The sequence below is a fragment of the Mobula birostris genome, chromosome 17, assembly GCF_030028105.1.
Source record: "Mobula birostris isolate sMobBir1 chromosome 17, sMobBir1.hap1, whole genome shotgun sequence".
Classification (NCBI taxonomy): domain Eukaryota; kingdom Metazoa; phylum Chordata; class Chondrichthyes; order Myliobatiformes; family Myliobatidae; genus Mobula; species Mobula birostris.
The window spans coordinates 54,037,489-54,055,269 of NC_092386.1; the positions used below are offsets into that span (position 1 = coordinate 54,037,489).

Sequence of the window (17,781 nt, forward strand, 5' to 3'; positions counted from 1 at the left end):
AGGTTTTTTTACTCAGAGAGTGGTTGGTGCGTGGAATGCACTGCCTGAGTCAGTGGTAGAGGCAGGTACACTCATGAAGTTTAAGAGTCTATGAGACAGGTATATGGAGGAATTTAAGGTGGGGGGTTATATGGGAGGCAGGGTTTGAGGGTCAGCACAACATTGTGGGCCGAAGGGCCTGTAATGTGCTGTACTATTCTATGTTCTATATGTTAAATCAACTCCGTGAAAAGAGGCAAGAAGTGATACCAGCAGTGGGACTGTGTTAACATCTCTGGTGTTCTTCAGTCTTAGCAAACTCCTATATGGTAACAAAGGAAATAATCCAGCATATTTTTCCTGTGATGGTGAAAGTTGCTAAATTGCCAAATTTCATATTATGAAAGTGCATCTAACAAACAAGGTTACATTTTTATTCAATTGTGTAACATGAAAATCATAAGCTACACATCTGAATGTATCCGAATTCAATGGGCAGTCTAGTGATGGAGCAGATCAGATGCCATCTGACTATCAGCATGTCTTCGTACTTCCACCTCTACATACATGTGGTGGTCCAAGAGGTTCCGAAGCGCAGTTCATAGCCAAGTGCTCCTTTCTGAAACACTTGCTTACATGACAACAGCATTCAGTCTAATATTACACCTCAAGACATGTTGCTCTGTATATTATACAGGTATATAAGCCTGCTTACCTTACAGCTGTTTTCAGGTTAACCAGCTCCTCATGTTGAACCAGGTCAGTTTTATTAATGATAATAAGGTCACCAAGGGCAACCTGCCTAAACACAAAAAGGTAGGATTAATCAAATACAAAGCTACTGGAAAGCATTATCTTTGAAAATGCTAACAGTAAAAGATAGTTCACTGATGAACTTGGAGAAGGTAGAACTTTAAAGAGCTACATTGTCAAGCAAAATATTCATATTAAATACTACACAAAAATAAACTCCTTAAAAGTATTAGAATCACATGTGATCTCACTTTACAATGACAGACCATTTAAAGTTACTTTGCAATACCATTTAGAGTAAGTATTTTTCCTTAGAAGTGAATAGAATACCTAGCTGCTTCATTAACCAGGCCTCCAGGTTTCTCTTCTGTCAGATGCTGTAGGAAATACAATGTATTTATCAGCACAATGCACAGAATAGAAATAACTAGTTTTTCATTAAAGGTTATATTAGTGGCTATACACAACAAAAGCCAATTTTCTTTAATGCTGGAAACCATGTATTCATTAAGCTTTCATATAAAATAGAAGAATGAGCCATTGCAGCCCACTTCACTTCAAACTGTCTTGACTAATATACAGAATCAGGCTATCTAGCTGCATTCTCAGTTGGGCAGTAGTGCAAGGAAACGTAAAATATAATTGGGGGGGTGGTGGTAGGAATGATAGAAAGTAAATAAGCATTCACATTTCTTCACAAACTAAAGAGTATACTGTATCAAATTGAAAAGAGAAAGAAACTAGGAAATATTTTGAATGAGAATCGTCTTCATAACTTTAAAAATCAGAGGAACAGTCTCAATTAGTAATCTGAAGAATGTTTTTCATCAAAAACACTAATGATCTCTCTCTGTTCTTAAGGTACTGGAATAACTGTTCTCTATTCAACCATCACCTATTTGTTTCCACCCGAGATTCAATTCTCTTGTTTTGTTTTTAAATCTTAAGTTTCAGATTTCAGTTACACACTATAGGAAGGACCAGGCAGCGATTTTAAGTTTTCAGTTTTCCAAGGAGAGATGGTGCACAACAAAATAAAATACTTATACAAATTGCTCACCGTAAATTATAGCTTGAGCTTAGGCCTAGGACAAATCCAACTTGCATTTAAAATGACCTTATGAAAAAGGGCAAATATACAATAACACAAAAAATACTCAGTCCCTACTTAGAGGACTTTTAAGGTGAAAATAAGCAAACTACAATTATTATAGAAAATAAAACCAGTCTTATTCTTCCTCAGGATTCGCATTACAGTAAGGTCAAGCACACTACACATTCTAATTACTGTCCATTACCTCTGGAATCGTTACACATTTCTCTGCAGAGAGGGATCTGCACCTCTCTGGACCTCCAGTTAGCATTCACAACATCCTTAAGTGACAATTATGAAGTAAAACAAAAGGAAATTGTGTTCCTAAGGCCAGATAACTCCCATGCTGTATTCAGAATTAATTATAAACAATTAATCTTCTCAGTTACAATAAAATTATATTTACATAAAAGGATGCACATAGTACAGAAGATAAAGGATAACAGATACAACTCAGTCACATCTTCATTACTGATGAGACTGTTAAATATACCAATTTATCCTCTGCTGATGTATAATGTTTGATCAGCTGAAAATCTGACATTCAATGAGTGCAACAAATACCACCCAAAAATGATCTATAAAAATAACAAGAGTATTTTTGTGCCTGGAAGCTGAAGGGAAAAACACCTCTGTTTATCTTGGTAATGAATATGAACACAAGAATGAAAAATTCTACAAACCAATAATACAACAAGCACTCAGAGAACTGTGATCCAGCAGCCATGTCAAAGACCCTGCACAGGATCAGTACTGCAACAGGGTGGAGACACTTAACTTGGTAACAAGACAGAAAAAAACCTAATAATCAAGGGCTTTTATAATACAGGAACAATGATTTTAAATCACCTACTCAGAAATTACATTGCTTACACATTTACATTGAATTATTGATTGTATGTTAGCGAACCATATGACAGAAACAATCTCCTGCCATTTGACCCTCAAATATAACCTAACTGACTTTCTATTATGTAGCAATTCAAATGGTAATTTGAGTTACGCATTCTCTACTGTAAATAATCAAAAGCAACTTGTGCTATATTAACACAGAAAATAAAAAGAAAACACCTTTCTTTGACCTTTTTATAAATCCCTGTTCATTAACTCAGTTCAATTGAATGTTGCCAACCTTTTAAAGTCAAATCATAAAAGAACTATGGCTCTGGTCTAAATGCCAGGCCCTTTGTGTCAAAAGCTACCATTTGCACATGTCCAATCATTTGCCAATGATTAAGAAATTAATATTTTAGATCACAAGATGACAATCCTATTATTGTGATCGGTCCTGATTTCAATTACTACTTCAGTTTCAATTTAACTGGCTGAACACACAGCATCTCTCCCAGCTTCAGCTGTGATGGGTCCAGCCCGTGAAGCATGACACATTCCAATTGCTGCCTATTACCAATGTGTCATCACTTGTAGTGACATCAAAACTATTTAAAAGCTAGGTAACTGGCAGAGGTCAAGCATTCAGAGTTGCCAAGGTGGACAGATTGCCAAATTTTCATCCTCAAATGAGAATAAAAATAAAAGCTTTGATATTTCAAGCCATAATTGAAATTCAGCAGGTTTTTGTAAATCTGTCAATCTGTCGTTCTTTCAACCTGATCTGTGCTATCCATGAAATAACTTCATCTGATCTACATGTGTATTTTAACAATTGCTTTTCAAACAAAGGAACTGCCACTACACTTTGAAAATATTTCTTTTACAGAAAGACCACATCTGTTTTGTTTGCAAGAGAAAAAATGTCTTGCATGGTGCTTTTAGTAAGTAGGAACCTTGCCTTTCACAATAGAACATTTAACCAATAGTCCAACATGGCAGGTTTCTAATGGAAAAAGTAATTGAAAGTTAAACAGTAACAGATAAGCACTTTGTCTGATATTTTCATTTCTTTCTCCTCTCATCCCCAATCAATTTTTATCTTTCTCAGTGCACTCATTCTCACTGTTCCATAAGCATTTTCAGTTTCATCTTAGTCAATTAGTAACTTGCATCACAGAGACACTTAACTTCCCAAACAGAAATCAGAAATGCAAACCTGTTATTTTCTCAACCTGCAATTATCTGCTAAATAAGATCAGCGAATAGGAGTTGCAGGGAACCAATAAGGAAACTACTTAGTGCAGTGGTTAATGAGTGTCAGAGTTGAGGGAGTACCGGAGAATAAACAGTATTGGACAGCGAGAGGTGGAACAATGGAGAACAAGGAGAGGGTGAAGGAAGATGCAGGTGGTTAAGGAGGAGCAAAGAAAAGAACGTTATTTTGATTTCTTTTCAGGCAGAGAAGGGATGAAGAGAAGTCCAAGGTAAGACTGGGGCAATAAATAGAAGTGTTCTGGGAGTGGTTGATGCTGGGAAAATGTATTATAGGAGTTTAAGTATGATCAGAGAGGTAGAATGGCTAGAAGGCAGGCTGATGAAAGAGGCAGAGGTGGTTGGGGCAGCAAAGCACTATGGGAGGGGAATCTGGAGATAACAAAGGAGAAAACAAAAGATGCGAAGAAGGGAAAAGGGAAGAGTGAAGGGCAGGAATACAAGCTGAAGATATTAAACAGGAGTAATAAATGAAAGCCAGAAAATCAGAGGAATAAACTGGAAAAGCAAATCCATGAGATGAAGAAGACGTGTACGTGGCTTTCTAATCATTACCGGAGTAAGATACTGACAAGGGTGGGCCATACGCTAAATGTGTACAGAAGTTATATTTAACATTCACTGCAGGTGATGTTTAAGGCTCAAGTTGTCACACCATCCAATTCCAGCTTGAACAAGCAGTTAAAAAGGGTAATTAAATGGATGGTCAATATATAATGGTTCTGGGGGCCTTGTTTAATCTAGGACATTTCCTATCATAGTGTGTTCAGATGAGCTGGTGGTGATCAAATATTGGACCTTTCTGATTGTAATAACACAATCTTCACTCCTTTCCAAGTTTACCATCAGAATAACAACTGGAAGTTCCAAGTTCTACACTTGAAAATGAGCAATTTAAAGAAAATCATGCTTGGGAGAAAGGTGAATATGTGTTTCTGAGTTTACTGTAATTTGGAAAAGTTAAAAACTCAAGCAATTTTAAAAGAAGAAATCTTACCTGCATTCCATACTTTGCATCAACAACAGAAATAATACCTGGAGTAAAGAATAGTTCAAAATCTTTTGATACCAGTTTTCAATCATCTATTTATATAATGACTTGCACATTTTATTTCAAAACACAATACTTGAATGTAGAAGAATAACTAACATTAAATTTTGAATTTATATAATAAATGGTATTTTCTGTCCTCCATATTTCTTTTCCACGTCAACAGTAATACACAATCTGACTGTTGGAAATGAGTTTACGTTTGAGGACATAATTTATCTAGTAATACTGATCAATCTAATCTTTGTCCCTTTACACCATTCATAGTTGCATACTGGCTACAGAAAATGGTTCATTAAAAATTCAGTAACTGTAGTTAAAAAATCCTAAGCTTGTTCTGGTCTTTGAGGTGCCGAGTTGGCTTCTGCATTTTTCAGTATTGACACTTGACAACAGGTTTGCACTAATTCTCGATTCAACTGAACTTCATGTATTTGTTTTTCAAGATTACTTCCACAGATTAGCAAGCAACTAGATTTTCCCCCTTATATTATGCACAAAACTGTAAATTTGATAACAGAAAATAATTAAAATTTCACTGAGAAACCTCAGTGTACTTAGGTTCCTCAATGAGCTCATCAGAATTCCACTAGAATTTTAACTAAAATATCAGATTAAAGAGCAATATTCTTCTCATTTTACGTTCAGTTTTCAACTGCCAGTTGTATTGGATTAACTTTGGTCTTCTGTGTAAGGTTCCCTCACAAATTAAGGGCAGATTCCTGTTTTCCCACGAATCACTGTTCTTGCTGCGCCAGAAAATGTACAAGACATTGGCGATGTTGACCTTATTGCATTACCAGCACCTACGCAACCTCCAGTTTACAGCTCGATGAAAATTGTCTATATTTGTGAAAGATTGATCTCTTCCTTGATTGTCAAGTTATTAGGAAATTTTTGCACCTTTCATTACATTGGCTAAAAGTTAACAATATTTCAGTTTCATTGAAAAAACTTATTTAAAATCCTACCATCAAGGTAAACATCACTTCCCAATTCTGCATCGACCCAAAACATGGTTGAAACAGCACCTGTGGGAAGAATGAAGTTAACTAGAATAGAACAATTGTTAAAATTACATATGTTTTTCCAATGAAACTGTGTTTACACATAACTAATTATCATTTCAATGTTTACATCTCATTTGAAAATGATTATTGAACATTGTTTTCTACTTCAGTTCACTTAACAAATCAGCTCCAGAAGGCCACAAATCCCATTATTTACTCAGTTCCAAGTTTTCCCTATCATTACCTAGAGATTCCCCGACAAGTCACTGCTGTCAGCACAAGATTTTGATCGTTTTACGCACACTTTGCCAACAGAGACACCAAGAGAAAAGCCCAGATCCTCCAAACCCTGCTTGTTCAAAGTGAGGGTTGACATTGGTGGCAAAGTCTCCAAATTTATCAAGAAACTCATTGTTTCATGTTTCCATAACCAAAAATGTCCTTGCAAAATTACCCTTAAAGTATAAAGTGATTAGCCATTTATTTCTGGGAGAAAAAGGCAAAACTAAACAGCCAAATGAATGAAGAAGTGTTTTACCACCAAATGACAGGATATCCACCATCTACAAATCAGACGAATGCCCAGATGTGTAACTAATCTCATGAGGGAAATATATTTTGAATGTAAATTGTTTGTTATTAATTCTGCATGCATTACATTGACACATTTTGAAGGCTGAAGTTACTTTCAAAACCTGTGACAAGGGTTCTCAGAAACTTACCTTAAAAAGCAGAAAAAGCAGAAAAAGCTTCATTCCTGGCATTTGTTGGTAAAAGAAATCAAACCATAGATACCTGTTCCCCAATAGCGCTACACATCTAACAGAAAGTCCCTCCAAATAGTAGATAACTTGATACACCAAAGAAACAGGCCCTTCAGCCCACTGATCATGAAACACTCATTTACACTATCCAACTCCTCTCATATTCCACCACTCACCTACACTCCAGCAGCTATTTATATTAGCCAATTCATCCTCCAACTCATCAGCTGTTGCGACCCAGGAAGACACCAGAGCACCCAAGAGAAATGTTTATGGTCACAGTGAGGGCGTACAAGCTCCATACGGAGTACCAGAGGTCAGAAATGAAATAAGGAACAGCAAACTCTTCCACAGACAGGGCAAGGAGCAGTGGGCCTGGTGAGTGGATATCTGGTTGGTGAGGTTATCTGCTCTTATCAGCACTTCTGTGTACTTCTAATATAGTCTCTAGGTTCTCAATACCAACGTTGAGTGCTCCTTCTCCACTGAGTACTAAAGACCTGTGTTGATCAACTATCCAGGGTGTTCACCCATATCTTTAACCTCTTGCTTCAGCAGTCTGTGGTACCCATCTGCTTCAAGGAGGCTTCAATTATACCTGTGCCTAAGAAGAACGTGGTAATCTGCCACAATGACTGTCGTCAAGTAGCACTTACATCCACTGTGATAAAGTGTTTTGAGAGATTGGCGTTGAAACATATCAACTCCTGCCTGAGAAGCAACTTGGATCCACTCCAATTTGCCTACTGGCACAAGAGGACAACAGCAAGTGCCATTTCATTGGCTCTTCACTCAACCCTGGAATATCTGGACAGCAAAGATGCTCTTTATCAACTACAGCTTGGCATTCAAAACGATCATCCCACAAGACTAATTAATAAGCTTCAAGACCTTAACCTCAATCGCCAGTCTTCACCGGTAAAGGTGGGGGGGGGGTGGAAATCAGGGAATCAAAGGCAGAGTGGACTAGCAGCTTTAAATTCTTCAGTGTTATCATTTTAGAGGATCTATCCTGGGCTCAGCACATAAGTGAAATTATGAAGAAAGCACGGCAGCACCTCTACTTCCTCAAAGATTAGCGTGTCATCTAAAACTTTGACAAACTTCTGTAGATGTGGGGTGGAGAGTTTATTGACTGGTTGCATCATGGCCTGGTATGGAAACACTAATGCCCTTGAACAGAAAAGCCTACAAAAAGTAGTGGATCCGGCCCAGTCCAACACGCAAGGCTGCCGCAGGAAAGCAGCATCCATCATCAAGGACACTCACCACCCTGGTCATGCTCTCTTCTTGCTGCTGCAATCAGGGAGAAGGTACAGGAGTCTCAGGACCCACACCACTAGGTTCAGGAACAATTATTAACCCTCAACCAGCAGGCTCTTGAACTAGAGTGAATAGATTCACTCAACCTCACTTGCCACATCACTGAACTGTTCCAGAACCTATGGACTCACTTTCAAGGACTCATTATCCCAGGTTCCTGACATTTATTGTTTTTTCTCTTTCATATTTGCACAATTTGTTGACCTTTGCACATTGGCTATTTGTCCATCCTGTTGGGTGCATCGCTCATTGATTCTTGTGTGGCTCATGGATTTTCTGTGTATGCTCACAAGAAAACAAATCTCAAGGTTGGTATATGGTGACATATTATGTACTTCGATAATAAGTTTACTTGAACTTTGAGTGGTTCTGGTGCACAGGTTCCCAAGAATCAGTGAAGTGCCACATTTTTGGAGACTTTCAGCACACGTTTGAGTAACTTCTTCTATCTAACTGGTAATCCTCTCCTACCACAGAACTTAGAGTAAGGTGCCTGCTTCAGTTTAATTTTGAGCATGTGAATAGCGTGGCCTGTTCAACACTGTTGACTCTCAGTTGGTTAACATCTATATTGCAATCAGCAAAACTGTGGTCAAATGTGGAAGCAAGCATGTGAAAAATGTGTTTATTTGAATGAAAAAAGATTAAGCTTAAAAAAAATTGTAGCAATGGTTATCAATCAATATTGAAGTATTGAGAAAAGAGCAAAAAGTTCATGAATAACCTGGGTAACTTTTTATAGCTGCAGATGGTGACAATACTTAAGCCTGCCAGGGGTGATTGGATAAATTATCTATCAAGCTTAATGATTGTGATTGATACAAGGCTCTCTATTTTTATGAAGAAATGCCCTACTTTTACTTGGAGAGATTGATTGTACTAATTTGTTTCCTCGGCTCTTTAAAATAGGCTGTTCACTGAATGAATCAATTTGACCTGCTTTACATCAGACAGCCTGGACCTGCCCACTTCAATCTCCTACATTACACAGTATTAATAGGATTGTTTTACTTGAGCGTTATTTGCTACAACCTATAGTCCAACTACAGTGCTTCAAAATATAATATAGGGTTAACTGTGAACTCCAATGGCTCAAAGGTTAGGTTATCTTTCTGGATTTCAAGTTGTCCAACCATATATGTATCATCACTTAATAATCATTGCTAAGTCGAAGAGATTGAGAATGCAATACTTTTCGCAAGATTGTTAAGCAATGCTTGAATTTTTTTGGACTTCATCCAGAAAAATTGACAACTGTGCTAATTTCAGAATCAAAAAAAGAGTCACAATTCCCCATTCCAAGCAAATCAAAATACCATTTATGATGGATAAAATCTGGTCATGTGACAAAAATCCAAAATCAGCCTCACATTTTTTTTCAGCTACTGCAGTTTCTGCATTCTGCGGTGCAACACTGCATTCAAGGAGATCCCTTTAACACCAGATGCTATCCTAAACCGAAACTCCTACAGGATGTCAATTCTACCAAGCAATCCAGTTGACAACCAATAAAACTTCTCAATACAAACAAGAGAAAATCCAAGCGACACACACAAAATGCTGGAGGAACTCAGCAGGCCAGGCAGCATCTACGGAAAGGAGTACACTCATCGGTTTGGGCTGAGACCCTTCCTTCATCGGGACTGGAAAAAAAAGATGAGCCTGACAGTCAAAATGATCAAATTAAGTCTAACTAAAGCACTGTTCAAAATTGAGGATTCTAAATAATTTCGGCATGCAGTGAGAATTTCTGAACGATTCATGAGTGTCTGTATGATAAAATCGAAGTTTCATGATTTGCTCATTTACAAAGGTCTTCTTGAAGTTCACCGAAAATGTTGTTCACTCTGGTTTGACTGTTTCAATTTGAGATTGTTGCATTCATGCCATTATAGAAACTGGTGAGGCAATTTTACGGATTAAATTTAAGTTCTGAACATTTCTATTCTTTCCACATTTAGTCCAAATATTTCAAAGACAAAAGGACACTTACAAAATCAAAGATATAAAACTGTTTTTTGTCCAATGAAATGCCTAACTGGTATAAGGTGTACCAAAAGAATTAAGAATGGACAATGTTTAAAGATTTGATATAAAATCAAATCAACAAAATTCAGACCAGAATTAAGAGGCTTTATTTTAAGAATAAAACACTGAATAGAAATGAAATGAATTTTTGACATGTCCTAAAGCGACAGCTGTTGATAAAGAGCAAATAATAAATGAAAAGTATTTTTATTTTGAGAAGAATTGTGACATGTCCACCTGACAGAATGTAATACTTCGGGGAAATAAAACAATGATAACCGAACTCATTTTGTTAATGTCTAAACCTTTCTACCTGAACTGACAAGATACTGACCTGGCACGTCATTCCTGACAACAACAAAAGATCTGTCAGTCCGTTACATTGCTTGCTCATCCGAGATACAACTCAGCCCAAAGGCTCTAATGACTACCTGATCTGTATTGATTTTTTTCCCAATAGCTTAATAGTTTCCCTATTTTGTGAAATGGATTTACAAGCTATGGGTTCAAAATCAATGTGCTTTATTTTAAAGGAACTCAGTGCAGCATGACAATTACTCACTGAATTTCTGCCTTCTGAGTTATACATGAGGAATAACTTGGATGGCAATAAAATCTCTAAATTTACTTTTGTTTTGAAAGATACCAGCTCCTTCATGATTTCACAATGCAAAAAGTTAAAGGAGTTCTTCTCCATAATTTCATTGCTTTAGAGAAGAGTCTGAATTGTTATTCCCTATATTTTTCCAGTGTAAAAGATACAAGTTTCACATTAGCAGCATTGCAAGCTATTATTCAGAATGGTATTCTATAACATACTGCAGGACAGATTTTTGCTGTGAAATCCTAATTAGAGCCATGCAAAAACAGAATGGTAATTAAGGTTTCTAGATCAACGTTACTAACTGATCTGATAGCTGTATTGAGTCATGCTAAAGACCCATTGAATTTGTGATCTTTGGCTCCTTGTGTTTTAAATTACTGACTCTCTGATAAACAAAGCACCAGAGGATTTTTAACAGTAATTCTCCTAACATTATGTCTGATATTGACAGTCAACATATTAGAAAGTAAATCTCTATAGTATGAGATCCAACAAAAGATGTGATGCGACACTGACTATTTACTATTATAATCATGCTTTCACATGTCATTACCTGGATCAGCTAAACCAGTGGTTTCTAGCAGAATGTAGTCAAACTTGCCCTTTTTCTGCATGAGGTTCTCGATGGCCTTCAAACCATTGTCCCTGTATGGATTAATTATATTTAAAAGATTTTAGCATCCCAGGGCTCTTTAAAATAAATGCACAGCAGATTTAATTATGAACTTTCAGTACTAATTGTTTGATACACTATCTTCAAACTCTTGCATATAATGGAAATGGGAAATCTTATTACTTGCAACATTTTCTAATAAAGCCACAAAAAACACAGCTCATACTAATAGGCTGAATTGTTCCACTGTCCCTCACCTCCTTTTGAATTGTTGTTTTGCCATCATTCCTAGCCTTGAAAACAAGAGGCAAGAGCCTAATAACCCGTGATCCACATTCAATCCTAACAATGGGTGTTCTCTGTGTAGAGTTTACTGATTCTCCCTCTGATTTTCCTCAGATATTCTGGCTTCCTCCCCCAAAGGCATGGGAGATAATTGTTCAGTAAGTTACCCAGAAAAAGTTGGTGGCAGCAGTTGATGAACATATGAAAGAGAATAGGTCATAGGGAAATAAATGAAGAAATGAGACTGCTGGGATTATTCTACAAACCAACAGAGACTTGATGGGACAAATAGCCTCCTATTTTGTAAGAAAATATGATTATCCAAATTTACTGATGAAAGGTAAGTGGGGAAATTGTGAGAACACAAAAAGTCTGCAGTGTTAGAAACAGGTTAAGTGGGCAAAAAGATGGGAGGTGATGAAGAGAAATAAGAGATTATCACTTTAGTAGAAAAAAATGGAAAAACATACTATTACTTAAAGGTTAAGTTATTGAGAATTAGTGTTCAGGCAAATTTGATCATCCTAAGTAGTACAACAAGCATGAGCCTATGACAAATATCTAGGAAGGTAATTGCAATACTGGCATTTATTGTGAGTGGGATAGAATATAGGATTATGGATATCTTCACCAACAGAACAAGGCACATTCCTCACCATGTGACTCCTTTGTCAGACCACACATGATGTGAGTATCATGCGCAGTTAATGCCTCCTGTTGAGCAGGTAGTTGCTTGCCTTTGAGGAAAGCTTAGTGCTTATATTCCTGTGAAAAGGGAGTTTTGTGAAGAAAGCGTGATTCTTACTGCGAAACGAAAGATTCCAAGAGGGCTTGACAGGATGCATTTCCTCGCTGAGGGGTTAGAGAACCTCTTTCACAGTTTGAGGATGAGGGGTCAGCAATAGAGATTAAATGGAATTTCTCTTCTCAGACTATATGAATCTTTGGAATTCCTAAAAAGGGCAAAATTGTGATAAGGTATATTCAAGGGTGAGACTAACAGAATTTTGAACTCTAGGGAAGTCACAGGTATGAGAATTGCACATGAAAATGAAATGACTCCATGAGCAATGACCTTATTGAATGTCAGAGCTGACTCAAGAGACTATATAGCTGACCTTATAATCTTAACTGCCTTCAAGGAACAAGGCAGACACTCTGTTAACTTTTCTGGGGTTAATTATTCTCACTGATTCTGCATGTATCCCATTAAGTCTGAATCTTAAGCTGGCCATTTGAGCAGTTAAGTAGAACATAAGCAGGAAGGACTTGGGATCATGTCTTAAATAGGGAGAGGCACCCAAGCAAGAGGCAAATCTAATGAGCCTTTCCCCTGTCCACCATGTTCACAGCTTGACAAAAACACACACTACATACCACCAGTTGTGTAAAGACACTGCCTAGAAGGCAAACCACTTCTGCAGAAAAAATTTGCCAAGAACAATCATAGTCATGGAAATACCATGATTGCTTATGCCATTCGACAAGGCACTTAACGAATGAAGCAGATCTGAGGCGATTGTCAACATTTACGTGCCGAGCGGCACCTAATTAAATAGCTTGTTTATTTTGGCTTTTTTCCTAAATATGTGCTGGGTGCGCTCCAGCTACCGCTGCACCCGTGCATGCTTCGCGGCCTGGTATCAGTCCGCAGCACGGAGGTTGGGGACCACTGACCTAAAACACTCAAACTTCTATAGATGTACAGTGGAAAACATTCTGACAGGCACCATCACCATCTGGTATGGTGGGGGCTACTCCACAAGATAAAATAAGTTTGAAAAACTTGTAAAATTAATCAACCTTATCATGGGTAACAGCCTCCATAGTATCCAAGACACCTTCAAGGAAGCAGCGCCCATCACTGAGGATCCCACCACCCAGGACATGCCCTCTTCACACTGTTACCACTGGGAAGGAGGCACAGAAGCCTAAAGGCACACACTCAGTCATTCAGGAACAGTTTCTTTCCCTCTGCCATCTGATTTCTAAATAGATATTGAACCATGAAGACTACCTCACCACTTTTATTTATTTCTGTTATTTTGAGCTACTTATTTTAACTTACCTATTTAATATATTTTTTCCAATGGAACACAGTTTTTTTCCCTCTATATTTATCATGTATTTCATTGTACTACTGCCGTAAAGTTAACCAATTTCACAACATATGCCGATGATATTAAATCTGATTCTGAGAAATAAATTTGTATAACCTATTTTTTTTGCCCCATTTTTTCAGCAGTAAATTATCCTTCTGCCACTAGAAACTATTCCTATCTCCTCTAATAGAAAATTAAAATGAACTTGCATCCATTTACTCTTTTAACCTTGCACTGATATCAAATCCAGATCCTAACATTACAACCAGCGTGTCATTCTAATTCCCTTCTGCATCATATCTGCAGCCTCAACATCACTATTATTTGTGATGATAAATCAGAAGCCAAATCAGTTTTATAAAGCTTTAGTATGGCTTCCTTGTCTTTGCGTCCAATACACCACTATTTTTAAACTCAAAGATTATATGAACCTTTTTCCTTCTAAGTCCATTCAACACCCTCTCACTTTCAAAGATTATGTAAATAAAAAGTGTACTCTTATTACAACCATATTTAGCTTATATTATTTCACTTTATTACTGTATTATCAAATAAATCATTTTGCTTTTCTCTGAAGTTTATTTCTAATCTCCTTAATATTTACTGCAATTCTAATTTGTATGTCTGTGAACTTCAAAATTATGCCCTGTGCTTGAAAGTTAAGTTTATTAAAGCGCATTAACACATCTTTAATTTAATACTGTAAACTCTATGAACAATGTCAAGAGGTTGAAAATCCACTGCTGGCTAAAACTGAAGAAATATTCATATACACCAGATAAAACAGGCCCACTTACAGTGCCTTGAAAAAATATTCAGCCCCCACAACTATTTTCACATTTTACTGTCTCATTTTCTAAATTTAAAATATATTGATGTAGGATTTTTTGAGGTAATCTACAAAACATTGTGCATTACGTCAAATCAAAAGAAAAAAAATCCAAAACCTGTCAATTTACTAAAAATTAAAAACCAAAATTGTGAGGCTAAAAAAGTATTTGTCCTTTTTGTAATTACTACACTAACTTTCCTCAGGTGCAATACCTTACCAACTCATCCAATTTGTTGATGTAGAAAATTGCAGGAATCATAAAATAAACACCCTCTGTATGGACCAACAGTATGGTAGATTTTCAACAGACGAAACCAAAATGACGACATAAGAGCATTCAAGACAAGTCAGGGAAATGATAATAGAGAAGCACAAATCTGGGGAAGGGTACACGACTATCTCAAAGGCACTGAATATACCCCAGAGCTCAGTGCAGTCCATTGTGAAAGAGTGGAAGATATGAAACCACAGCCACACTGTCTGGGTTTGGCCACCCCTCTAAACTCAGCTGCCAGAGAAGAATGGCACTTGTAAGAGAGACTACCTTGATGCCAACAGTCACTGACTGAGCTGCAGGAGTCAGTAGCTGCAACTGGAGATGAAATCCACGGCTCTACAATCTCTAAGGCCTTGCACAAAAAGGGTATTAACACAAGAAGCCCTAGCTAAGAAAAAAATATACTTGCTCATAAAAACTTTGCAAAGCATCACTTAGAAGATACTGTAAAGATGCAGAAGGTGGTCTTGGGATTGGATGAAACTAAAGTGGAACTTTTTGGCCTCAACACTAAACTGTACATATGGCATAAATCTCGTACTACGCATCAGCCAGGTAACACCACCTCATAAGTAAAGTATGGTGGGGAGGTAGCATCATGCTATGGACTGCTTTTCAGCGGCAGGGACTGGAAATCTGGTCAGGATTGATGGGAAGATGAATACTGCTAAACACAGAGATCCTGGATAAAAAGCTGCTAGCCTCTGCCAGAAAGCTTAAACTGGGGAGGTAGTTTGTCTTTCAGCAGGACAATGACCCAAAGCACACTGCCAGAACAAAGATGGAGTGGCTTCAAATGAAGACAATTGATGTCCTTGAGTGGCCCAGTCAGAGTCCTGACCTTAACCCGATCGAAAATCTCTGGCAAGACCTCAAGGTTGTAATCCAATGCCGCTCCCCAACTATCCTGGCACAGCTTGAGCAATTTTGCAAGGAGAAATTTTGCAACTCTTGCTCTATCACTTTGTACAAAGCCAATAGGGAGTCATCCAAAAAGACTATTGGCTGTAATAGCTGCAAGAGGTAAGTACTGAGCAAAGGGGAAATGAATACTTTTGAATTGCTGACATTTCATTATTTGAATTTTTAGTTTTTCATGCTTTACAATTTCCTTGTAGTTTGGGCTGTGCTGCAAAAAAAAAAGGAACAGGTGATTCACAGATAAAAGTTCTCAGTTAAATTGATCAAAGTCCCTGGTTGTAATACTCATTTATGTGAATTAAAGGCTGGTTGAATATTTTTACAAGGTACTATATCTACATAAATGAAAACAGTACATGTTGGAAATTTAAAGTAAAAATAGAAAATACTGTAAATACTCAGCAACTCTTACTGCATCTATGAGAAGAGAAACAGAGCTAACATTTCACATCAAAGACCATTTTTCAGAACTGGGAAGGGTTCACAATGTTGTCTCCTTAAACTGGAGCACTTGCATTCAGTCCTGAGGGTAACTTTAAGCTTCCTGTTGCGTTATTTCAATATCCCACTCTAACCAAACAGTAAGTGCCTCCTGCACTGTTACACTAAGCCTCACTGCAAGCTAGAGGAACAGCACCTCATCTTCTGTCTGTGTGTGGTGCAGTCTTCTGGGCTCAATGCTGAGTTCTGCAACTTAAGATGAATTTATATCTCTGCCTGTAATGATCACTTATATTGAGCTTACACTGCTTCAGCTTGTTCGCTCTTTTCCCCCCTTCCAGAGTGGAGGACATGCCCAGCTTAACATTTCAGACATGTCTGCTTGCTTTGCGTTTGCAACTCCTACATTCTTTAGTCTTGAGCTCTTACTAACTGCTCCCATTCACTTGTCAAATATGAACAAACATCACCCCAGTTTTACCAAACAGTTTAATAATCTTTTCTCTTCTTCCCAGTTCTGACAAGAGTTTTCAACTGAAACATTAATTCTCTTCCTGCAGATGCAGTCTGAACTGTTGAGTATTTTCTGCATTTTCTGTTTCACCTATGGGTAATGCAGTGTACAGACAATGCATAAAAGTGGAAGGTACAATTCAAATCCAGTTACATAGTATTCTGTCAGGAATATGTAATTTGACCCAATCAGTGGCAAATCAGTGCTTAAGATCAGCAGTGTAGTTCCACACGCTCCTCAACAATACAAGTTTAGAGTGGCACAGCTGGCAAAATCCTTCACAATTCAGCAGCTAATTCACCCCATAGTTTATGTATCTCAGCTTAGACAACACATGTGCCATAGTTCAAAAATATGTTGAATACCTGAAGCTGAATTAAACAACATTGAAGCTCGAGATGTTTCATGGTAACTCATTACTGCATCAGATACCGAGATAGTATTTGAAATCACAGGCATATTTGAGGCAGAGTATTACTTTCTTTGCAATTTGGTCTTAGCTTCAAACACATTGATCTTTCACTCTGCATTATACTTTCTAATCTACTTCTGCAATGATGAACGTCCTTATCTGGCTATCTGTCGATATTTTAAATTACACCATTGTTTTTCCTATTATTTCCTTTGAACATTAATTGAATTTTTTTAACTAAAAGCTTAGAAATACTATTTCTAAAGTAATGCCACACTATTTTGAAAATTAGTCTTAAGTGCATGAAATAAATTTCATTCCAACATTTAGGAAAATATGGTTTGCATACTGTTTTTTTCCATTAAATTTGTCAAAATATATAAAAATCGTTACTAACCTTGGCAAATCAAAATTTGGTCATTATAAGTGCACTGTCTCTGAGAGCTTACTGTGGAGATATCAGATGCTCGTTCATTCGTTATGTGCCGTGTCATTAGACGTGGGTGATCATGACCATGATTGTTCTTGGCAAATTTTTCTTCAGACGTGGTTTATACCAGCTATTATCAATACTTTTCAGAAGTTGTCCGCCTGGCATCAGTGGTCACATAACCAGGACTTGTGATATGCACCATCCATCACCTGCTCCCCGGATCGGGGGTCTAAGCAGGTA

General features: G+C 37.3%; 1 protein-coding gene across 3 annotated transcripts in view; it reads right to left on the reverse strand.

Annotated features, from left to right (window-relative positions):
* cbwd (COBW domain containing) overlaps positions 1-17,781 on the reverse strand; it is a 51,539-nt gene that overhangs the window by 24,278 nt on the left and 9,480 nt on the right. For all 3 annotated transcript variants that reach the window (XM_072281727.1, XM_072281728.1, XM_072281725.1), the window contains exons 5-9: positions 11,265-11,356; positions 5,954-6,013; positions 4,929-4,966; positions 1,063-1,109; positions 695-781 (exon numbers count right to left, since the gene is read on the reverse strand). In XM_072281727.1, coding sequence (XP_072137828.1) covers positions 695-781; positions 1,063-1,109; positions 4,929-4,966; positions 5,954-6,013; positions 11,265-11,356 — 324 coding nt within the window. The remainder of the gene's footprint in view (positions 1-694; positions 782-1,062; positions 1,110-4,928; positions 4,967-5,953; positions 6,014-11,264; positions 11,357-17,781) is intronic.